This window comes from Sus scrofa, chromosome 7 (assembly GCF_054392235.1).
Source record: "Sus scrofa isolate SSC_HxYL_T2T_F1_AM1 chromosome 7, Sscrofa_HxYL_maternal_Yorkshire_Landrace_v2.0, whole genome shotgun sequence".
Lineage (NCBI taxonomy): Eukaryota > Metazoa > Chordata > Mammalia > Artiodactyla > Suidae > Sus > Sus scrofa.
In genome coordinates this window covers 47,066,530-47,082,729 of record NC_139389.1, presented here as the reverse complement: position 1 = coordinate 47,082,729, position 16,200 = coordinate 47,066,530, and the positions used below count along the sequence as shown (strand labels likewise).

Below are 16,200 nucleotides of genomic sequence, written 5' to 3'. Positions count from 1 at the left end.
ATCCTAAATATCGCGAGAATCTGCCCCGCCTCCGTCCACGTCCTCAGATACCGGAAGTCAGTTTTAACCAAACATCCGGTTTTCTCCTTTTTGCGTTCCGGCCGATCCCACCTTTCTTTCTAGTCCCTGGACCTGTCCATCCGTCAGGCCCTCATCTCTCCCACTCCTCCTCAGCGCGCGGGACTAGCGCGGGCTTCAGCGACGGGAGCCCTCGAGGGACATGGCAACTCCGGCGGCGCCGGCCGGCGGCGCCCGAAATGGGGCTGGCCCGGAATGGGGAGGATTCGATGAAAACATCCAGGTAAGCGCCCCACGGCTCCGGCTGCCAGCAGCCCCACGGCCTGCAGCTGTCCTGAAGTGTCATGGGGACTCTTCCTTCGAGCCTTGGAAGTCTGCTCCGTTTGCAGAACTTTTTGTCTTCTTTGGGTCTTCGTGCACGTGAAAGGCAGTGGAACTAGTGCGGACCTAAAAGGTCCACACTAGTACCTCTGAGCCCCCTTGCTCTTGCTTTCCGCACAACTTAGAAGGTCGGGCACGGCCAGGGGCGAGGGTGGGATGGGGGGTAGGCGGGATTCACTGGCCAAAACCACACTGTGCGCGCAGCCTTGTTTTGGGGTGGAAAACACAAAGGAAATGGGCACTTTTGCAGCCTTTTGTGGCTTTGGTAGGAAAAGGACACGTATGGAAGACAGGGAGTAGGTTTCCCAGGCTGGAAAAGAGAGCCAAACAAAGGTTCTGAGAGCAGTTGAGGGGAGGGGAGTGGCATGGTCTATGGTAATTCTAAGCCGTATCTCCAGCAGTGAAAGGACAAAGCTCCAAGCTCTCCGGTGAACAGAGAAGGACATAACGGATGGAGCAGAAAGGTCCTCCACTGTGGGATCCGTTGTCTTCACAGGGTGGGGGCTCAGCTGTGATTGACATGGAGAACATGGATGATACTTCAGGTTCCAGCTTCGAGGATATGGGTGAGCTGCATCAGCGCCTGCGTGAGGAAGAAGTGGATGCTGATGCAGCTGCCGCTGAAGAAGAGGATGGGGAGTTTCTGGGCATGAAGGGCTTTAAGGGACAGCTGAGCCGGCAGGTGGCTGATCAGGTAAGCAAGACTGGCTCTCTGACAGGTGGAAAAGTATCCTGAGGCCTCTGGTTCTGAGTTGGTATTAGTGAAGTTCACCCCAGCTTGTCCAGTTAGAACCATGTAGAGATCCAACAAGAAATAAGCAAAAGGGCCTTAAAGCCAAGAGTCTCACGATACCCTCCCACCCCACCCGGTCTTCCTTGCTTCAGATGTGGCAGGCGGGGAAGAGACAAGCCTCTAGGGCCTTCAGCTTGTACGCCAACATCGACATCCTGAGACCCTACTTTGATGTGGAGCCTGCACAGGTGCGAAGCAGGTGAGGATCCTCCTGACCGAAGCTGCCTTCCTGACATCTAGCCCTTCATCCACTCTACAAGCAGACTCCAAGCCCTTAGAATCCCCTCTTCATGATTCCAGTCACAGAACAGGGCTTGGCGAGAACACACCTTCCTCCTCTTCTCCATCTAGCAAACTTCTCATCTTTCCTCAAAACCTAGCTCAAATGTCACTTCCTTTGCTCCCTGTTCCAAGTTTATCCTTTCCTTTCCTGATGCTCCACTAGGGCTTTGCTTTCCTTTAGCAGACAGCACTTCAGCGATGCTGTACTTTGTCATTCCTGGGTCTGTCTCCCCAGAGACCTCCTCAAAAAGCAGGCTCTGTTTTATCTTTTTTCTTTCTTTTTGTCGCCACCCCACAGCATGTGGAGTTCCCCAGCCAGGGATCAGATCCCAGCTGCAGTTTCAACCTATGCTGCAGTTGTGGCAATGCTGGATCCTTAACCCATTCTTCCGGGCTGGGCGGTTGAACCAGTGCTCCAGAGCTGCCACCGATCGAGTTGCACCACAGTGGGAACTCCTCCTTGTCTTTTTATTCCCAGCACTAAAATAGTCTCTGAACCAGACCATTGGTACATTGTTGTCAAGTTATGTTTCAAAAACCAGATTTAATCTTGCTTTGATTCTTTGTTCATCCTTTAATTCAGCTAATGCTTATCAAACACCCAGTACCACTCTACAAGTATTTACTAAGCTTTTGCTCTGTGTCAGATCCTACAGTTGTGTCTGATTTAGTGGTGACGACAAATGGGAACCTTATCCTCGGGCACAGCCGTGGAGCACTCATTTGCCATGTAGGAGGGACACCTGATGAGGGGTTGGCTGGAGGGTGGGACAGGGCAGCTTTTGAAGAGAAAGTAAAAATCTAGCCAAGATCCAAGGTATTATTAGGAGCCAGTCACTTAAGAAGTGGAGAAGTGATTGGTACTTTTATTCCTTCTACCTGCAATGTTCATATTACTTCAAGTACATTTTTCAAGAAAATGCTCAGTGGGGCCTAGAGGAATGGTAAGAAGGAAGAGGCAGGAGGCACGCTGGTTCCCTCAAGTAACAACTTTCCTGCTAAACCTGTCACCATCACATTCTCTTGGGGCATTCTCTGCTGAGGTCTGCATGTCTTTTAAAGGAGTGCAGGAGTTCCCGTTGTGGCACAGCGGAAACGAATCCGGCTGGGAACCATGAGATTTCGCGTTCAATCCCTGGCCTCGCTCCGTGGGTTAAGGATCCTGTGTTGCCATGAGCTGTGGTGTAGGTCGCAGATGTGGCTCAGATCTGGCATGGCTGTGGCTGTGATGTAGGCTGGCAGCTACAGCTCCAGTTAGACCCCTAGCCTGGGAACCTCCATGGGCCGTGGGTGCAGCCCTAAAAAGCAATAAATAAATAAGTAAATAAAAACTAAAGGAGTGCAGGTCACACAGGTAAGTGGCCATGCCCTCCAAGACCCAGCGGGGCTCTCGAGTCTCTGTGCCACTGCTGCGTCAGTCAGCACAGCATCAGAGGGCTGTTCTTCCTGGAAGCGTTTTCTGTCTTCATTACCGTCTTTTCCCTTTACCATCCAGTGTGTTCTCTTCATTTAGAGAGATGATTGAGATTCAGGTTGTCCAGAATCTCATAGCCTAGTACTGCCTCTGCTCTCATCTCTCCTCTCCCTTCCCAGGCTCCTGGAGTCCATGATCCCCATCAAGATGGTCAACTTCCCTCAGGTGAATAGGGGGCAGCATGTCTGGAAGGGAGTGGGGGGCTCTAGGGCAGAGAGTGGGCCACCAGGCCAAGCCTGGGGAGGCATAAACACAAGAGCCCTTGTATCCTCCAGCCTAAATCAGTTGGTGTCTTGATAGAAAATCGCAGGTGAGCTCTATGGACCTCTCATGCTTGTTTTCACGCTGGTGGCCATTCTCCTCCATGGGATGAAGACGTCTGATACCATCATCGTAAGCAGGACAGGGGACTTTGGCGGGGTGGGGGTGGGGGTGGGGATGGCTGAAATGAGTTGAAAGCTGCCCAAGGAGATGTGATGAAGTGGAGGCAGCCCCTGAGGAAGGCCCTGGGTGAGACTGAGACCAGAGGCCTCCCAAGACTAATTAGAGCCTTCACTCCACAGCGGGAGGGCACCCTGATGGGCACAGCCATTGGCACCTGCTTCGGCTACTGGTTGGGCGTCTCGTCCTTCATTTACTTCCTTGCCTACCTGTGCAACGCCCAGATCACCATGCTCCAGATGCTGGCGCTGCTGGTAAGGAGACCAGCACGGTGGTGGGTACGCGTGATCTTAAAAGAGTAACCAGGCCTTGGTCTGCATCTGTCCTGGGGCCCAGGGCCTGGGGTGGGGTGAGCTGGCCAGGGGATCATTTCTCTCTACGAGGATCCCTATGAGAGTCCAGAAACCAGCCCAGCCTGAGTGATTTTCCTCTCCGCCATCCTCCTTCCTAGGGCTATGGCCTCTTTGGACACTGCATTGTCCTGTTCATCACCTACAACATCCATCTCCATGCGCTCTTCTACCTCTTCTGGCTGCTAGTGGGTGGACTGTCCACCCTGCGCATGGTAAGCTGGGCGGGAGCTTTCCTGGGGTGGGCTGTCCTCCTGGGAGTTGGGAAAAACAGCCCAGAGCTTGGGCCCAACCCCACAAAGGGCCCTGAATAGGAGGGAAGAGCCCAAAGACGGTGCTGCTCTGGGAAGGAGTGGCTTCTCCACACTGCTCACGTGGAGCTAGGCCCTCTGAGCTGTGTTCCTGCTGCCCTAGGTGGCAGTGTTGGTGTCACGGACTGTGGGCCCCACACAGCGGCTGCTCCTCTGTGGCACCCTGGCAACCCTGCACATGCTCTTCCTGCTCTATCTGCATTTCGCCTACCACAAGGTGGTAGAGGGTAAGTGATGTGGGCCTGGGCGCGGGGGAGGGGAAGGTCGGTGGCCTATGGCAGGGCCCCACCCCCCCAACCCTACTCCCACTCACCTTCCAATCCTCCTCCTTTTAGGGATCCTGGACACGCTGGAGGGCCCCAATATCCCACCCATGCAGAGGGTACCCAGAGACATCCCTGCTGCACTCCCTGCTGTTAGGCTTCCCACCACCGTGCTCAATGCCACAGCCAAGGCTGTCGCGGTGACCCTACAGTCACACTGACCCCACCTGAAATCTGTGGCCAGCCCCTTTGCCCCCAGCTGTGATGCGGAGGAAGATTAAAGGACAGTACTGATGCCATGTGTCTCTTTGATGGGGTCTGCAGCTGCCACAGAGCTGTAGCCAACTCGAGCACCTCCCTGATGCCTGTCGGGCTTCTGAAGAGCATAAGGCCAGGAGCTCCTGGCCAGGACTGCAGGGCTCTGCAGCCAGTGCAGAAAGTGGGTCAGCTCATCTGAGGCCCTCTCACCACCCACCCCTTCCTTCCTCTTTATCTCTCCCACATTGTCTTGCTAAATATAAACTTGGTAATTAAAATATTGATTGAAGTCTGGAACTGCAGCTACCCATTCCAGTGGTCCTCCCCTGCCACCCGACTTCCTGGACATTTTCCTGTTCTGGCAGTGGTGGTAATATCACATGTTCCCTTCGTGATACCCCTACCCAAGCAGAATGAAAGTGGGATAGCCCAGACTACACTGAAAGCAGACTGAATGTGGAACCTGTCCCCGAGCTTTACTGTGGCCACAACCTCACTCTTGGGATGCCAGTGGAGCCAACTGGACAAAAACTTCCAGACTCAACCCCATGTCATTACAAGGCCCTTAAGCACCTGGGACATTGTGCAGAGGAAGTCTTCCTGTGGGAGCTCACATTTGACGCTGAAGCTGGCTTTGCCCAGTTTATACTGGGGCCAGAGGATCAAAGCTTTCTTTAGTGCTTTCTTCCCAGCCCCTCCACCTGAAGAGTGTTGTTTACTCTTAAAAGAAATAACCACCCCAAGCACAGCCCTATCCACCCGCCTCCCACCCATTTAATCTGTTCCACTTAAGGAGTTAAATTCAGGTGGTTAATGGAGGGAACAGAATCTCTGACCTCCCTTCACTTCGTTTATAGCATTTTTTTAAAAAAATTCATCACCCTAGTAAATCTGGGTCAGCATCTTTTCTTTCTAATAAACTAAGACAGACATGCCCTTCATTTCCCTTAAGTGACACTACGTGACTTGAGGCCCCCACGCTATCCTCAGTGGAAGCCCTGGCCCACCTTCCACAGCCCCACAGCCGCTCCGGGCCTCCCATCCTGGCACCCCCCCGCCCCTTTGAGCCTGAGAACGTCAGAGCATCAGCAGTGCCCTGAGCACCTGGGAGAGGAATGGCACCAGTCCTCTGCAGCCCTCCGCGGCTCGCCTGCCCCAAGGAGCCTCGGGGGTTCCGCTGGGTCGTGGCCCCGGGCGCCGCCTCTGCGAGGCCGCCATCTTGGCCAGGGCCACGCGGAGAAGTTCTGGCTGCTGGAATCCACGCGCAAGCGGCGCCTCGCGTTGCGCGGGCAGGGTGGGCCGCGGATTACAGGGCTCTGGGGATTTCCAAACAGGACGGGGGGGGGAGGGTGGCTGGAATCCAGGTGAAGACACTGAAGAACGACGAGGAAATGGGCAAAAGTACCCCATAGTCGTCGCAAAGGCCATCTCACGTGACGCCCCTCTATTCTCCCCTCCCCACCCCCTGCCCGTCCCAGGCTTCAACCCGGCTACCTACTTTCCACCTGTCATCTGGCCCCACACTAGGGGAAGAACGTCCCCGCGGCTCCTGAACACTGGGTGTGCACAAACCTCGTGGGCCAGCGTGGCCTGGGCCGGGAAGGGGGCGGGGCGAAAGGCGGTGACGCGCCCGTTGCCATGGGAACCCACCGCCCGCTCCGGCGCGGCAGCCCTAGCCCTAGCTGCCGCCCGTAGCCGCCGCTCGCCTGCCCGCCGCCAGCCCGCCTCGGGCTTTCCTTGCGGGGCGGTAGGGAGAGCCGACCCGGAGGAAAAGAGGGAGTGGATGCGGCCTCCGAGCGAAGACCAGCCCCGCGCGTCCTAAGCCGAGGCCCCTGAGCCGCCGCCGCAACCGCGAGGGACGAGGACGAGCTCGAAGCAGCGCCCACCGGGCCCCGGATCGCGTGCCCCGGCCCGCCGCCCAGACACGGACGGCACGGTCCGCCCCAGCGCCGCGCGGTCTCAGCCCGGCCGGCGACCTCGGCGTCTCCGCATTCCCCGCCGGCTCCGGCCCGGGACCCCGCGCTCCTCTCCGCCCCCGCCGCCGTCCCCGCCGCCGCCGCCGCCACCGCCGCCTGCGCCTCTGCCTCCCCCTCTACCCCCGCTGCGTCCGCGACCACAGCCCGGGCCTCGACCCCAGCCCCGACCCCGCCCGCGGCCCCGCCAACCTCGGCCGCGCCCCGGGCCCGGACCCCGGCCCCGGCCCCGGCGGCCCAGCCGTGGGAACGATGCTACCCAGCTCCATCCAGATTTCGGGGGAACCGTTGTCAGGTGCCGAGGTGCGGGACATCTGCCGCGGCCTGCGCGACAACGCCGTGCGCCTGCTCTCACTGCGCGGCTGCCGTCTCTGCGACCGCGACTTCGGCCGCATCTGCCGGGCCCTGGCGGGGGCCACATCCCTGGCACAGCTCAACCTTAACCTGGGTGTCGTGTCCAGCCCCGGCCGCATCAAGCAGCTGGCGGAGGCGCTGCGGACCAACCGCTCCATCCAGTCCCTCTTGTGAGTGCGCTCCCTCGAAAGGGGGTCCTGGGCACCGCACCCACCTCCTCGCACTCCCCCTGCCATCTCTGTTCCTCCGCACACCCTCTTTGCACCAGCCTACCTTCCACCCCTTATTCACGCACCTCATTCCTCTCCCCATCCTCCACTACACTCTCCAAGCTCATGCCTGGTCTTTAGACTTTGAACACAAGCCACACCCCTTCCTGGCAGGGCCCATGTACCTCCCAATCTGATCACCCTCAATGACTTCTCTGGGGGCAGCTGCCTGGTTCCCAAGAAGGAATAGTCCCCTGAGGACTAGATCCCTGCTCCTATCCTTCTGCCCAACACACCACCGGCACCCCCTCTTCTCTGTCTTCTAATCAGGTTCCCAGTATCTGCCCCAGAAAAGAAACCAAATTTCCATGCTATCTGTATCCTTTAAGAATCTAGAATCTTCCTTCTTCCTTCCCAAGGCTGCTCCCCAGTGCTGTGACTGAATGTCTAGTCACTCACCTCTAAGGCTCACTTAAGGGAGCGCTCCTTCCCCTTTACAGATAGGGCTGATGACTGCAGTAACCCCTCCTCTCTTGTCTCACCCCCCAGCCTTCATGGAAGCCCCCTGACAGATGCGGGGCTGGCCTTGCTGAATCCAGCCCTGGCCCTTCACCCTGCCCTAGTGGCTCTGGACCTGGGGGACTGCATGCTGGGTGATGAAGCCATCAACCTCATCTGTGGCCTCCTCCCCCCAGACGGGGCCAAGTCTGGTGAGCAGGGCCCTGCTGAGTTCATGGGCTGGGGTGGCCTTGATGAAAGCTAAGCGCGGAGGGCAGAGGGTGTGGCCCGGAGATGTGGGTGAGAATTGTTTTCAAATCCTCTCCGGAGGAGGGAGGATTGGGGGCTGAGCAGGATAGAGACTCAGGCATTGAGGCTACAGAGGGCAGGAAAGGCATGAGTCTCTAATGGCCATGGAGCTCGTGGAGGGCACCCAGAGATCCCTGGGTGGGGGAAGGGCTCGAGAAAGGCCTGACCTCCATCCTAGCTTCTTGCCCAGGCTTGAAGGAGCTGACGCTTAGCGCCAACCCTGGCATCACCCCTAAGGGCTGGAGCCGCCTCGCCATTGCCGTGGCCCACAGCTCCCAGGTCCGCGTCCTCAATCTGGACTACAACCCCCTGGGTGAGGTTCAAGAAGGCCCTCTTCGATTCTCACCACCCCTCATTCTCATCTAAGAACCTGGGACCATCAGTTGCCATGGTAACCCCCACACTAGAGAAGGGAAGAAAAGGGAGGGGTGTTTCTGGGATGAAGGAGCCACCTCTGTGGAGGACCAGATGATCAACAGGTAGATCGAAGCATCCATCACCACCCCTGGGCCTGGCTTGCTTCATCCATTCACTCGCCAGTCACAATGCCCCCCGCCCCTGGGACACCTACCATTTGCCAGCATTTCCTGGCCTAGGGGTGGGATCTAAGGTTGTTAGGGCAATAGAGAGGCTGTGCGGAGGAAGAGTTAACAGGCTCCAGCATGACCAGGTGAGTGTGTGCCTGTGTGCTGCCTTCCCAGGTGACCACGTGGCAGGGATGCTGGCTGTAGCTGTGGCCTCCAGCCGCACCTTAGAGGTCCTAGACTTGGAGGGCACAGGGCTCACCAATCAGTCGGCTCAGGTGAGAACACTTTGTGTTTGGGGATGGGCCCGGATTTGAGGTTACCCATTGTATCTGTGGATATACCAAGGTGCGGCAGGCTGGAGCCTGAGGAGCCGCCTTAACTGTGTTCGTCCTTTTCCATACTCTTCCCCACCGCAGACCCTGCTGGACATGGTAGAAAATTACCCCACAGCTTTGCGGAGTCTGGTGTTGGCTGAGAACAGTATCAGCCCAGAGCTGCAGCAGCAGATCTGTGACCTCCTCTCTGAGGGGGAGGAGGAGGAGGAGGTGGCAGGAGGAGCTGGCGACACGCAGGAACGAGAGAGAGGGCGGGAGCCTGCTGCCCACCAGAGGGGCAGCAGCTCCTGGATGTGCCCCAGTGGTAAGAGCCCAAGAGTTGATCAAAGCCAGTCTGGAAGAGTTTTGGAGCATGGGTGTGGGAAACCTAGGCCACTTCTAACCTGTTTGTGGTCCCCAGTGGAGGGATGCCTGGTGGACTGAACACCCCTCTGCCCTTCCACAGATCCCAGCTCTCAGATGGTGCTAATGACGTCAGGACTTGGGGACAGTCTATTGGCGGAGACTGAGATGTGACTCCATATCAGCATCTGAGCATCATTACATTTGTCCCCAGCACTTTGTCCCGGATACAGGGTCAGCCCTGGGCTTGGGAGGGAGGGTGTGGGGGGGTGCCTGGAGCTCTGGCAGCTCCTGGCAGTGTGGTGGGAGGCTCTGGAAGCTGTGACTAAACAAAATCTTTGGGGGCACTTGAACCCAAGGCAATGCCTCTGGACTTGTTGGCAGCTCTAGCTGCAGCCCGCTGGCTCGGAAGAGATTTTATGAACTCTACAACCTGGCCTCCAGCTCTCGTCACTGGGGGCTGGCAGGGGAATTGGTACTATCACTAGACACCACTAGGGGGCAGTGCTACACCACAGCCCAAGCTTTAGGCAGGGTCCACTGGCTGCAAATGTCTCAAATAGGTCTGACTCAGGTCTCTGACTTCCAGGACCCAGGTTTCTGGGGTGACACCTTACAAAGGCCCTTTAAGGATCATAACTCAAGTAAAGAGCCTCCAAGGCTGGGCTGGACTGGATCCTACCTCAAGGACAGACTCAAGACCCGCCAAGTTTACTTGAGGTGCACCCTCTCCCACTGCCTGATGCTCTGGGCCCAGGGAAGCCCCAGGCAGAGTGGGGTGGGGGGAGTCACCAGCAAAAGGTGAGGACATGACTAGGACTGGGAATACTCAAGAATGGCAAAAAAAGATCATTAATAGATAAATTAGGCCATATCAGTAAAATAGTTTTAATTTTAAAATAGTTATCGATGTGAAAATTTCCCAAAGCTGGGAGTAACAGTCTAAAGCCAAGGCTGGGAGCAGGGTCAGGTTTCACCTAGAGCCCAGCTTGAGGCCCCTGAATCCCACCCTCTACTCCCTTCCAGAGGGAGGAACAGCTGAGGGGAGCCCTGAGTCAGTCCTCTCCCACATCCCCAGGGCCTGCCGTGCCAGGCCCCTTGAAGGCAACAGCTCTGCAGAGGATTTGGGGGGAGAGGAAAACAGGTAAAAAATAAAAATTAGAGGTTAATAATCCCAATGACCCCTCCCCCTCTGGAAGAAAAAAAAAAACACACCTGGTGGATGTGCAAGGAGGATGGAGAATGAACACTGATGTTAACAACCCCTCAGCTCCCAGAACAGACCAATATGGGCTGATTGGAAAAGGGTCCTGAGCCCCAGCTGTATGTTACTTTTGGAGAATAAATATTCCAGGGGGGAAAAACCACGAGGCAAGCCGATACCAGTTACAGCCAAGGCAGCTGAAGGGCCTGGTGTGGTCTAACCTTACCCACACAGGGAGCAGAGTTCAAGGGCTTGGGCTATGTGGGGACTGAGCTGCAAGGGCAGCAGTGCCCTGCAGTCCCAGTGCAGCAATGGCAGGAAGGGCAAGCTGGGCCCTAGTTGAGCAGGTTGCCCTGCTCCTGGGCCTGTGTCAGGCTGTCCTTTCGGTGCAGGTGGTGCACCCCCATCCTCTTGGGGCTGCGCTGGGGGCGGCTGGAGCTGGGGAGTGCCCAGGGCCTGCCCTCAGTGCGAGGAGTGCCAGGCCCCTCCTCCGGGCCACTGTCACTGGGCAGCAAGCTCCGGCACTCTTCCTCAGGGCTGATGGGCAGGTTCAGCTCTTCCTCGTCCTCCTCCCTGGGAAAGCTGGGGGCAGCTTCCGCTGGCAGCAAAAGCCCACTTTCACCAGGAGGGGAAGAAGGTGCCTGAACCTCATCTCCACCAGCGGGGCCGAGGGCGAAGTGGCGCTGCAGCTCCGGGAGCGCGTCACGTCCGAAGGCTGTGCGCTGGGCCACGGTGGCCGGGGGCGGGGTGCGGTCCACAAAGGCCCGCTGCCAACTGGCCAGGAGGTCCTCCTCAGAGCTGGCGGAGCTGGCCGGGGCACTGAGGGCTGGAGGGCCAGGGCTGGGCTGGTGCTGGGGGGAGGCCTGGGCCGAGGCAGGGCTGCTGGGCACTGGGCTAGGACGGGCCCGCTCACCGCCCTCCTCCACCAGACTCAGGGAGATGGCCTGGCGGGTGGCATAGGTGCAGTTGGGCAGCGGGCTGTTGCGGGGAATCCGCACCTTATCCTCAGAGAACTCTATCACCCTGCGGCCGGGATACAGCGGGTGGGGTGGGGACGGGGTCGGGTAGGGGCTCAGCTTCTCAAAGGCCGGCAGGGGCAGCTCCTCCTCTGGGGAGCCTCTGGCAGTGCCCAGAGAGCGGCACTCCCCATTGGGTTGGGGGGTGGGGCTGCCCGGGGCCGGGGGGCTGGCCAAATCACCCGGGTCCCCCCCACTCATATCCACGTGCACAAAGACATCCTCAGCCAGGGGGTGCCCTGCACTGCCTGACTGGGCCGAGTTGAGCAGGAGAGACTCTGGCTTCTCCAACACGCGGGCAATGACCGAGGTGGGCACCACAGCCCCTGGGGCAAGGCTGGGGGCAGGCCCAGGGCTGACAGCCTCCTGACCACTGTGGAGATGTTTCCGAACCATATCCTGTAGTTCACAGGGCAGCTGGAGTAGAGGAGAGAGAGGGAGGAAGAGACATGAACGATCCAGCCTGAGACAGCTTGCTCAGGACAAAACCAACGGCTGCCACGTGGGAGGCCCACGGTGCTGGGCACTTTGCTCTGGTTCTCAAAGCACATGCCAAGGAGTTCCCGTCGTGGCTCATCAGAAACGAATCTGACTAGCATGCATGAGGATGCAGGTTCAATCCCTGGCCTCACTCAGTGGGTTAAGGCTCTGGCATTGCCATGAGCTGTGGTGTAGACTGCAGACAAGGCTTGGATCTGGCGTTGCTGTGGCTGTGGTATAGGACAATGGCTGCAATTCCAATTCAACCCCTAGCTTGGGAACTTCCATATGTCATGGGTGTGGCCCTAAAAAAGACAAAAAAAAAAAAAAAAAAAAAAGCACATGCCAAGGTATAGCCTCATTTTGCAGGTCAGCTGAGGCTCAGCTGGGGTAAAATAACTTGAAGCTTTTAATTAACACAGCCAGGATTTGAATCCAGAACTGGTGCTGAGGTCCACATGCTCTCCAGCTTCTAACTCCCCCACCTCAGAGGGAGCTTCTGCCCAAACCAGACCTAAGTTGAGATGCCGTACTGGCCAGGAACCTTGGAAACAGCTCCACTCCCCCTGCAAGCCCTGTCAACCTGGGCCTAAGCTCTGGGGTCTAGAGTTTGCTCCTTGCCTCTCTCAATCTTCTCATGGCCCATATCTCTGGCCAGCCCCTCCTTCCTGCCTAGAATCTGGAAATTGAGACCTCTCCCCCTGTCTCTATTCCAGGAAAATAAACAGGGCCAGACCCTGCCCCTTGACAGCATGCAGGACGCCAGCCGGCAGAGCTGACGGGCTTGAGAGGAGACAGGGAGGTGAGGTGAAGGCAAAGCAGAGGGGGGGAGCTGAAGGCGGGAGGATGGGGGGAGGCAGAGAGACTAGAGTTGGAGGGGTCCTAAAAAGGCTGGAGGGGCACTGGCAGGAGGATGCCCTACTCACGTCGGCGAACTTGTGGTTACGGAAGTGGGACTTGTTGCACTTGAGGAGCTGCACAGCCAGGTTGCAGTCCAGCCGGTACCGCTCCTGCAGACACAGACATGGTTCAGAGCCCCGCGCCACCCAGGGGAGCAGGGTGGGGCTGGGACACAGCAACATGGGCAGGGCGGCCCCGAGGTGTGTGTACATTGAGCTCCTCCAGCTTGTTGATGGTGTTCCTCGCGTCCAGTAACTTGTTGGTCAGCTCCACGATCTCCCAATCCAGAGTTTTCCTGTCCATCTCAGCCTTCTTGATCTGAAGCACAAGACTCATGGTGAAGCCAGCCCACACCCCAGCCAGCCCTTCCTCCCAGCCCCTCCTCCCAGCCCAGAGACACAGGAAGCCACAAGTGCTGGGCAGCCAAGGCGGACGGAGTGGAGACAGACAATGGACAGACAGAAGGAGACCAGACACCTCTCCTGCAGTCCAGCTGGCTGTGGGCAGGGAGCTTTCTGAGCATGACCAATGGCCGCTGGGGCCCAGGACAGAGTGGTCTAAGAGGTGCCCAGCCCTGGAGGGAGCTCAAGGGGTTCTACACACCAGGCAAGGCAGCTGGCACCTGAGAGGCAGGCACTGTGCCAACCCAGGGGCTGAAGCCTGTGTGTGTTGCTGATTCCACGATGAGGCTGGGGAGTGGGGCTGGGGGCAGCTGGGGGCACCTGTGAGATTATCTAGTTGTGCAGGGAGAGAGCTACAGGCTCAAAAGCAGTCTTCTGATCTTCAATTCATGGATTGCTTCCACAGGCCCTCTTGCCCCAAATGGCTGGGGCTTGTTGCCACTGCAGCAGAGAAGCTGTGAGCCTTCAGTGGTGACATCAATCAGTACCTCTGCCCAAGCCAAGAGCAGGCTCCCCAGCTGTCCCCCCCTGCTGAACAGGCTTCACATGAGGAAGAGGAAAGGAGCGGGCAGTGGGCAATGGCTGGGTCCCAGCAATCCCTGATCTCAGCTGAGGAGGAGGCCAGGGCAAGGGAGAAAACACACAAACTCAGACGCAACTGCAAAAATCCAGCTGTGGCTAAGAGAGGCCTGAGAGGAGAGTGCAGCAGCAACGGTGGCAGCATGAGGGGAAGACGAGGAGAGAAGAGAAACAGTGTGAGCGTTAAGACAGTCCTGACTCACACAGCACACTGCGGCCCCTCCCCCCCGTGCCCCCTCCCCAGCCCCAGGCTAGGAAGGCTTCCCCAGGCAAGTCCCAGCCCCCTGCGACACTGTGAGCACAGCACCAGCCCAGCTGCCCTCCAGGAGGGATTACCAGTGTGTGCAGCTTGTCCTCCAGCTCCTGGTTGGTCCTCTGGGAAGCTGTGTAGCTGTTCTGCAGCCTGTAGAGGAATGCAAGGCAGACAGACCCCTGGGGTCAAGACCCTGTTATTTAGACCCTGCTCAGCCCCTCCTTGATATGGGATCTTGGACAAGGCCTGCTCCTCCCAGAACTTGAGTTTTTCTCATCAGAACCAAACGATCTCTGAGGCCTCTCCTGGCTAACCTCCTATGAACAGGGAGGTGCCTGCACCTGCATCCCAGCCCCTCATTCCCACACCTGCGGAACTTGTCCTTAAACTTGTCCAGCTCCTCGCGACTCTGGCCCAGCTCCAGCTCCAGGCAGTCTTGCCCAATCTCCAGCTCGCGCTCCAGGGCCTCAGTACGTCTGGTGGCGGAGGCCAGGCGCCGGCGAAGCTCCTCATTCTCCTGCTGCAAGAGCCTGGTAGGGTGAGGGGTCAAGGGCAGAGGGGCATCAGAGGTAGGAGGACTACCCTGGAGTCCCAGGCTGGACTCAAGAAGGAAGGCGGGGTGATGTGAGGACAGGCAGCTGTGGGCAGGGGACTCTTGGAGCCTCAGCATGAGTTGGGCCTGCTGGCCCTGAGAACACAGCTTGGGTTGGAGGGACGGGTAGGCAGAGGGGAGGGGAGAGAACAGTCTACTCCCCTCACTGGAGAAGAATGGGAAAACATAATTGCAGGGGCTACAGTTCCCAGTGTGTCTCCGGTTACAGCCCAAGCCAGCCAGCCAGCAAGCCCCAGCTCCAGTTTCCCCACTGCAAAGTCAGGCTGCTCCATTATTCATCTCCTGGAAACCCAGCCCAGTGCTGCCTCCTTCCAAAGGCCTCACAGAATGGCCAGGAAGGGCTGCAGGGAGACAGCTGGCATGGGAGGCCAGGAGCTGGGGAAGGGCTCTTCAGCAAGAGCAGGCCCCTCAGAGCCATCACCTCCAGGATACCAGCTTCTCCTGGAGCCCATGGCATAACCCTCTCGTTCTGGAAGGTAAATCCACAACGTCAAGCCTCCCCCCAGAGTCCCTAAAACACCCCACGCCACCCTTTACCTCTACCTAATCCAAGGAAAAGCCTGCCAGCCTCGCCTGCATCTAAGAGGGACAGAGCAAGGCAGGGCAGGCCCTGGGGCAGCGGATACTCACTTCATCCTCTCCGCGTCAGTCAGAGGCTCCTGGACACAAAAAAACAGAAGCTTGAGGCCCAGCACTGGACCACTGGCCTCCCACTTGCCATCCCCGCCCCCCACCCCCACAAGCCCTGGCAAGGGCCAGGTCTGCAGCCAAGAGACTGTCACAGCATAAGTGGCTGCAAGGCCCTGGAGAGATGGAGGCAATCCAGTAACACCCAGACAAGCCTACATTACTCTCTTCTGGGCCAATCAGGAGATTCAAGAACCCCTCCCAGCCTTCACCCTTACCCACACCAGCTCCAGTCCCTCTTAACCCCAGAGCCAACTGCAAATGAGTCCTGGCATCCATGCTACCTCTGCCAGGGCTAAAGAGAGCCCCCCAGCTGTCCACTGGGCCACTAGTGGACCCTGCAGGCATGGCTGAGACCTTCTAGAGAAGTGACGAAGTCAGGTGAGCTAGAATAGAGTCCTGGGCTCTACCCCTGGGGCTGAATCAGGCCCTCACAGAGGCTTGGGAGGAACAAGTGTGTGGGGGAAGGAGAGCCTCTGGGCCAACCCACTGACAGGAGTAAAGTGTCTCATCCTGCTTTGACCCTCCTGCTGCATCCTCCCCAAGCATTCACGTCGGCCACAGCCCAAAAGCCAGTGCTCAGCCAGCTGTGAAGCAGAGCAGCCATGTGCTGTGGCAGGAGGGAAAGGTCAAGGGCCCACTCCACATGGGTCTGATGCTTCAGGACACCAAGCACAGGCAGGACCATGAGGTGGGTGGTGGCCTGGAACGAGGACTTGGAGCTGCTGACACCTGCATTGATCCTGTTCTACCACACACTGGTTGTATTAACTTTGCCAAGCCCTAGTGGCCTTACCTACAAAACCAGGAGAATGCCCAGTGGGTGGCTCCTCACACTGTATCTGGCCTTTTTATATAATGTTTCCTAAACTGAGAATGGGCAAGTTATGGGTGGCATTTCTGCCCTGAAGCTGTCCAGAGGTACCACGGTATGCCTGATGCTCAGCAC

The 16,200-nt window shown here is 57.9% G+C and overlaps 3 protein-coding genes and 1 long non-coding RNA gene across 55 annotated transcripts in view; 2 read left to right on the top strand and 2 right to left on the bottom strand.

The window, feature by feature from the left end:
• Window positions 1-16,200, bottom strand: part of LOC146401553 (uncharacterized) — an 838,561-nt gene that overhangs the window by 277,803 nt on the left and 544,558 nt on the right. The gene's annotated exons all lie outside the window — the stretch shown is intronic.
• On the top strand, window positions 60-4,868 carry YIPF3 (Yip1 domain family member 3). 3 transcript variants are annotated; one of them, NM_001245980.2, is made up of 9 exons: window positions 60-301; window positions 896-1,093; window positions 1,285-1,391; window positions 3,068-3,113; window positions 3,249-3,341; window positions 3,512-3,643; window positions 3,841-3,954; window positions 4,154-4,277; window positions 4,386-4,868. In NM_001245980.2, the coding sequence occupies exons 1-9, from the start codon at window positions 221-223 to the stop codon at window positions 4,532-4,534; spliced, it is 1,044 nt and encodes a 347-aa protein (NP_001232909.1). In that variant the 5' UTR covers window positions 60-220; the 3' UTR covers window positions 4,535-4,868. The 3 variants fall into 3 exon arrangements, with proteins under 3 accessions (NP_001232909.1, NP_001431538.1, NP_001431537.1); NM_001444609.1 differs by having other exon boundaries at window positions 801-1,093; NM_001444608.1 differs by having other exon boundaries at window positions 798-1,093.
• LRRC73 (leucine rich repeat containing 73) lies at window positions 6,213-10,018 on the top strand. 6 transcript variants are annotated; one of them, XR_002345743.2, is made up of 7 exons: window positions 6,213-7,068; window positions 7,657-7,817; window positions 8,105-8,227; window positions 8,616-8,716; window positions 8,858-9,080; window positions 9,222-9,352; window positions 9,708-10,018. XR_002345743.2 is itself a non-coding variant. In XM_084968228.1 (7 exons), exons 1-7 carry the CDS (start codon window positions 6,797-6,799, stop codon window positions 9,290-9,292), a joined length of 1,026 nt encoding a protein of 341 aa, XP_084824354.1. In that variant the 5' UTR covers window positions 6,654-6,796; the 3' UTR covers window positions 9,293-9,390. The 6 variants fall into 6 exon arrangements, 3 of the variants coding, with proteins under 3 accessions (XP_003482241.1, XP_005666093.1, XP_084824354.1); XM_084968228.1 differs by lacking the exon at window positions 9,708-10,018 and adding an exon at window positions 7,911-7,990 and having other exon boundaries at window positions 6,654-7,068; window positions 7,657-7,812; window positions 9,222-9,390; XR_014810203.1 differs by lacking the exon at window positions 8,105-8,227.
• Window positions 9,983-16,200, bottom strand: part of TJAP1 (tight junction associated protein 1) — a 26,299-nt gene continuing 20,081 nt past the window's right edge. For 23 of the 45 annotated variants that reach the window (XM_084968210.1, XM_084968221.1, XM_084968225.1 and 20 more), the window contains 6 exons: window positions 15,195-15,223; window positions 14,320-14,481; window positions 14,035-14,101; window positions 12,929-13,036; window positions 12,745-12,828; window positions 9,983-11,755 (listed from right to left, as the gene is read on the bottom strand). In XM_084968210.1, the coding sequence (XP_084824336.1) occupies window positions 10,658-11,755; window positions 12,745-12,828; window positions 12,929-13,036; window positions 14,035-14,101; window positions 14,320-14,481; window positions 15,195-15,223 (1,548 nt within the window). In that variant the 3' untranslated portion in view covers window positions 9,983-10,657. Of the gene's footprint in view, window positions 11,756-12,744; window positions 12,829-12,928; window positions 13,037-13,778; window positions 13,809-14,034; window positions 14,102-14,319; window positions 15,077-15,194; window positions 15,224-16,200 lie in introns of those variants that run through there. The other 22 variants (XM_084968201.1, XM_084968206.1, XM_084968194.1 and 19 more) reach the window with 3 other exon arrangements.

Bases quoted from the DNA above. Each gene is read 5' to 3' on its own strand.
- YIPF3 (NM_001245980.2), top strand. From the start codon at position 221: ATGGCAACTCCGGCGGCGCCGGCCGGCGGCGCCCGAAATGGGGCTGGC. The intron at 1,392-3,067 runs GTGAGGATCCTC...CTCCCTTCCCAG, and splicing joins CCTGCACAGGTGCGAAGCAG to GCTCCTGGAGTCCATGATCC. The intron at 3,644-3,840 runs GTAAGGAGACCA...CCTCCTTCCTAG, and splicing joins TCCAGATGCTGGCGCTGCTG to GGCTATGGCCTCTTTGGACA.
- LRRC73 (XM_084968228.1), top strand. From the start codon at position 6,797: ATGCTACCCAGCTCCATCCAGATTTCGGGGGAACCGTTGTCAGGTGCC. The intron at 8,228-8,615 runs GTGAGGTTCAAG...CTGCCTTCCCAG, and splicing joins TCTGGACTACAACCCCCTGG to GTGACCACGTGGCAGGGATG. The intron at 8,717-8,857 runs GTGAGAACACTT...TCCCCACCGCAG, and splicing joins TCACCAATCAGTCGGCTCAG to ACCCTGCTGGACATGGTAGA.